Source organism: Chaetura pelagica, unplaced genomic scaffold, assembly GCF_000747805.2.
Source record: "Chaetura pelagica isolate M959 unplaced genomic scaffold, ChaPel_1.0 scaffold344, whole genome shotgun sequence".
Classification (NCBI taxonomy): domain Eukaryota; kingdom Metazoa; phylum Chordata; class Aves; order Apodiformes; family Apodidae; genus Chaetura; species Chaetura pelagica.
Genome location: NW_009953098.1, coordinates 9,408,763 through 9,414,640, shown reverse-complemented (window position 1 = coordinate 9,414,640; position 5,878 = coordinate 9,408,763). Strand labels below are relative to the sequence as shown.

Below are 5,878 nucleotides of genomic sequence, written 5' to 3'. Positions count from 1 at the left end.
GCGCCGGAGGACTGCGCTGCTGGCAGGACTCGCCACGATGAATCCAGAAGAACAAATTGTAACATGGCTTATTTCATTAGGAGTTTTAAATTCGCCTAAGAAAACGGTTGATGATCCGGAGGAGTTCCTGAAAACTTCTCTGAAAGATGGAACTGTACTTTGTAAGCTCATTAATCGACTTCTTCCGGGATCTGCAGAAAAGGTAACTTTTCAGATGGTATTTTGGCAGCCTGAAATGCAGCACTACTCAGTAAAATGCTGCCCTGCTCATTTTGAGGTATGCTTGTCTTTGACAAATAAGATGAGTGAGAAGCATCAGAGAGATGCATGGTTTACATTTCCGTTACTAGTTGTATCTAACTGAGGGCAAAGTATGATTGTAGCTCTTTTAATTTTGTCTATGCATCCAGAAACAAGACGCTGGAAGGTTGCAGTTGGCCAAGTTATGTGCGTTTGGTGGCAGGAAATACTGGGCCTGCCAGAGATAAAACATCATGGGTTTGAATAGAAGGATATGCAGTTAATATGTTTACATAAATATCATTAATTACAGCTGTAAATATATTCACTCTTACAGAACTCTCACTGTAAAATACTTACTTAGTCAGGAAATACACTGGAGAAGCAGATAAGTTTAGAAATAAGTAAATCTTGCCTCAATGCCATTTTGAACTGGGCCAGCAAATGCATTGGTACTGTAGCCATTTAAACTATGTGAGTATCTCTGTTACAGTTTTATAATGTATATATTCAGTCCAAAAAGTATTATAAGTAACTGCATGAGAAAAAAAAAAAGGGAAGGGCTCCAATGAGAGATAGGAAATGGCAACGCAGATTAAAAGCTGTTTAATTAAAAAACATGAAAAACAGGTTCTTCACCCTGTAAAACAGGAGAGATAATTTACTAGGCAAAAATCAGTTTTGCCAGCTCCTTATCTTTTGCTTACATGTGATGGTTTGGGACAGCGTGTTCTTAAAGGTCATCAATTTCCCACTGTCACTTAGTGCACTGTCGTATGTTGATATTCAAAACAAGATGCCGACCATCTCCATGTGTGCATCACTTCCTCCAGTGGCTCTTTCTTCCTGCTTCGACAGCTTGCCTGCCACCCCCACCCGCCCCCTTCAGAAGCTTCCCTAATTCAGTATAAAATGCACATGTCAATATTCATGCAGGCCTCCTGAACAGAGGCTAGGCAGGAGGTAATGCAATGATCTCAGTGGATTTTCTTTCTTTAGTATTGCCTGGAACCTAAAAATGAAGCTGATTGCATCAGTAATATTCAAGAGTTCTTGAAAGGCTGTGCAGTCCTTAAAGTGGAGGTAAGTCAACTTGGATCCTTTATTTTATTGTCGTAACATGCTTGTTTAATCAGCCTTCTGAAAGGAAGACAGATACCAGAGGGAGAAAATCATGACATGAGTCGTGCCTCATGTTTTGTATTGATAACATAAACCAGAGCATGGCTCATTTAATATGCTGTCTGGAAAATTTGCAAACAGAGTGTGTTGAGTGAGAGCTTACTGGATTAGTTTTTGACTTCTGAGAAAAACCTAAAGGGTCAGGTAGAATATACAAACAGCAATAACAGGAGGTCTGCCTAAACAGAGGTAAGCAGTGTGGACCTGTTTACATGAGGTTTTTTTCATTACTAGAGAGAAGAGATTATAGGGTTTAGCTTTGCTTTTACATGAAGGTGAAATATTCTTAATACTGCAGTATTTTTTCATCTTGCAAATGTTGCATGAGATTCTGCCAAACACATAATACTGCATTAATCCTTACACACAAAAATAATTACAATGAAGACAAAAGACACCTTTTCAGTGGTTATTCCTTATCCTATATATATGCTGATTTTTATGCTTAAGTTTAGCTCATATTTGCAAGATGAGAGTCTAAATGAATCACTTAAGAGTTCAGCTAATTTTTGCCATATTTTTTGCATATGTATTTAAATGTGAAGACTTTTGTATCACACTTAAATTCCTACAGTAAGAAAGAAACCTCTGAGAGCCACTGTTGCCTCATTTGAATATTCTCAACATTGTAAAAAAAAATAAAATTCTAAAGACAAATTGTGCCAGAAGCCAGGACACCATCTGGCATGACACAGAATATTCATGCACCACAGTGAGAAAGACCAACCCATGGTAGTTCTGTTCTGCACTTTTCATAAGGTCTAAAGCAAAGAGCCTTTCTTCTCTTCAGAGCTTTTTCAGCTCATGAAAATTTACTCATTCCAGGACTGTTTCACTAGCCTGTTCTTTCCCAGTAATGAATTTCTCAGAGCCTGGCAACCCAGTTTTAAGAGCAGATACATAGAGAGTGACTGAAGGCCTGTCATATTAGAAATCAGTTGTTGGTCTTGTGGAACTTGACCATGTGATTTCCTCAATTTTTCAGAGAGTTTATTTTTCTATTTTAAAACTAATCATCATTGCTGTGGTGGAAAATACTAAAAAGTAGGAGTCTTAAACACCTAAAAGATAGGACAAAAGAACATTCCTCAACTGTTGTGCTTTAACATCTGAGTTTTGAAAGCCAGTTTTGCAATATGGCAGTCACACTACTATTTTCAGATACAAGGAACTAGCAACACGGTGTGTCCAGCTCTGGGTGTTGCTCTGGTCCTCCCTGTGTATTGTCTTTCTTGGCTTTCATTAAAAAAAAGAAAGTTTCTGACTTACTTATTCTTCTGATTTATAACCCTCTTAATCTCTGAGATATTCTGACCCTTCATGAACTTCCCCAGTGCTCATGTGGTTGCCTCTGGCTTGGTTGCTGTGAAAGAAGATCTCAAAAGCTGAGTAAAAGTTCAAATCAATCAAACTCAGGTTTAAATTTTGCAGTAAAATTGTGTTGATTTTTTTTAACCCCCAAAATATTAAGTCATATTGGAATGCCAAGTGAGAGGAATTTTGCTTCCTCCTGGCTCCTCTCTGTAGCCTCAGGCAGAGGAACACTCAAGGTAGAACAGCTAAGATGGTGGGCAAAATATGGCACAAGTCAGAGTGCTTATGACTCCCTTGGCTCTTCTCCTCCCATATTGCCAGCTTTTCTGAGTGCTTTGGAGGCAAAACCAGAGGAGACATTAAAACTCTCTGCCATCTGTTCCTTCTAAATGCTGTCCTATTTGGACCCTCTTGGCAAGGAAACACTAAGAAGCATACATGTATGTGACCTTCCCTCGTGTATGATGCTTAGCTTGCCTTGGGAAAGGCTGCTGCCCTTCCGAGGAGGTTTCTCTGCAGCACATTTACTCTGAAAGCATGTTTGGAGCATCAGAACAGGCAGGGAACCTTCTGGTTCCAAGATCTGTCAGCAAGGAAGTTGCAGTGCTGATGTTATGTCTAAGGAAGAAGAGCATAGGATAGAAAATCTCATCTTCAGTATCCTAGCTTGAGAAGGGAGTGACATGAAAACTCTTAGTTTAATAGGATTGAATTCCTTGACTGCCATCCTGCTGCTTACCCAGACTTCAGATTTGACAATAACCTAATGGTTCTGTCAAATTCAGCCCTTCTCTGAATGCCACAGAGAACTCTTGTTTCTTAGATACAAACAAGTAGCCTGGGGTCAGATCTGGGCCGCTTCTTTTGTCTTGGGGCTGAGAAGTGTGTGTTAAGGTCAGATAATCTGTTCCTGTTGCAGATTTGAGTGAAAGAGGATGTTCTGAGGAATTTCAGAGCTCACAACTTCTACTCTGGACACTGATTTATTATACAAAAGGGACTCATCCTGGGGAATCTCAGGCATGAAAAATTTCATACAGCAGCAGATACCTTCATACTATGCCTTAAATTTGCTTTTGTCGTAGATATTTGTGCAGCTGCCATTAGGAGCTGAACACCTCTTCACTGATCATTTTTGGCATGTGGGGAATCAGTATGGAAGGCAGGGTTTTCCAACAGCATTTGCTGGAAACCCAAGTGCCACCTTCCACCGAATGGATACTGGTTGCCAATCTTCCAGTGGGAGGGCATGCAAAGAGGTTATTCCTGAAGAGTTGCACATACGCAATTCCCTCCTACCCTTCTTTGTTGTCCTGGTAACTCAATCTTGGAAGTGAAAGAAAGACAAGGCAAGACAAACAGCACCTTCTCCCATGTTACAGGAACAGGAAAGATCTGGATGTAGTGGAAGGGAGGGAGGACTGTCACCTTCCTTCTTTGAGATAGCTCTGTTACCAGCTCTACAAGCAATGGTGTGAGCTGGAAGAGTCCATCTCGTTGCAGGTATAAATAACCAAACTCTTACTTAGATCCAGCCCAGGACTGAAGCCTACAAAGATTGGCTGCTTAAAATGTGTTAGTCCTAAAAAAGAAGGCAAGCAGGAGAATCAACATAATCTGACTAGACAAGTGCCGTAATTAGGTGAGACAGTGAGATTGTGTCTAAAGTTTCCTAGCTGCTTTTCAGTGCTAGATTTTGATCCAAGTCAGAATTTATATCAGCCAAGGTCTGCTGTGACAGAGGCCTGGGCAGAGAATGTGGGCAGTTCTTTGAAGTTTAACTCTTCCTAAGGGCTTCTCAGGTGGTTCAGACTGAGGAACAGTGCAGATAACCTGGTTGTGCTTCATTTATACTGTGGCTTCAACCTGTGACATATATGACCTATGATCTGGTACAGCTGAGGCAGTGATGGCTTCGTGCAGGTGGGTTGAGGTGGAAAGTGGAATGCAAGAGGCTCAGGCCTGGTGGCCAGGTGGAGTAGTTTAGAAGACAGAGGAAGGAGATCATGAGGAAAGAGAAAAATCTGGTAGAAAGCTCCTGGCCTAGCCTGTTCTTAAGGGCACAAGTAGGAACTGTTAGTCTTTCCTTTTGCTGTTGACACTGCTGTGCCTCTTAACAGCAGCTCAATAGCTGAGCACCATTTACTGCTGAGGAAACTAAGACCTCCATTCAGCAGCAGCATTTTATTGCTAATACAACCACAAAACTTTTGGCAAGGGGCTGAATTTTGTGAACTAAGATAAATCAATAGCTGGATTAAACATCACTGTCCAGAACAATCATAGAACATGCAGTGTGTCATTGCCATTGTGGGCAGAACAGAATCTATTTCTGCACCTGGAGATGCTTGCAGCCTTCGCCAATCTGCTTGTACTTGGACAGAGGTCTTGGGAAGGCAGAGGAAAGGTCATCACCCTGTTGGCTCCCCATCCACGTGCTCCCGCAGCTTGCTCTCCTTTGGCTTCCCTTCTGGTTTCGTAACTGGGTAATGTCAAAGGCAAAAGCTCCATCCCAGCAGCCCCCAGTGCAAGCACTGGGGAATGGGTGAGTCTGGATTCAGAGTGACCCAGTGTCCCGGAGACCTCTGCCTTGCAGGTGTGGGAGGTGTCTGACCCCGTGTCCCTGCGTGGCATTGGGATGTAGAGCCAGGCTTCACCCCGGGTGTCAGCACGGCGCTGTGTTCCCTCCCCACGCTGCAGCCCACGGCTGCACTGACGCGTCCGGGGAGTTTCACGCTCCCCGCAGGAGCGCGTTCCCGAGCAGATGGGCACGGGCAGCAGAGCTCGCCGGGGCAGGGACTGTCTATGAGATCTCACTGCCTCGGCAGAGCTGCGCCTCATCCGCAGCCCCTTCTGCACCGCTTCCCTTCTCAGGGGTGCAAGCCCCCTGTAATTACAATTTCAATAGCCTGTTTCTTCCTTTATTTTCCAACCCTTCCCCTATATTATTTCTTGCCCTTTTTCCTTTCCCGTTTTCCTTCCCTTCCGTTTCCCCTCCCTTTTCCTCTTATCCTTCATTCCTGATTTACTTTCCCCCTTTCCCTTCCCCTGGCCTTTCCCTTCTTCCCTTTCCCATCTCCCTGGCTCCCTTCTCCATCCCTCCCTCCCTCCCGCGGCCGGCGGAGGGAGCTGCGCCCGCACC

General features: G+C 43.3%; 1 protein-coding gene across 2 annotated transcripts in view; it reads left to right on the top strand.

Annotated features, from left to right (window-relative positions):
• ARHGEF6 (Rac/Cdc42 guanine nucleotide exchange factor (GEF) 6) overlaps positions 1–5,878 on the top strand; it is a 38,090-nt gene continuing 32,212 nt past the window's right edge. Inside the window, exons 1-2 of one of the 2 annotated variants that reach the window (XM_009997155.1) lie at positions 1–202; positions 1,240–1,323. In XM_009997155.1, the coding sequence (XP_009995457.1) occupies positions 38–202; positions 1,240–1,323 (249 nt within the window). In that variant the 5' untranslated portion in view covers positions 1–37. The remainder of the gene's footprint in view (positions 203–1,239; positions 1,324–5,878) is intronic. The other variant, XM_009997156.1, reaches the window with a different exon arrangement.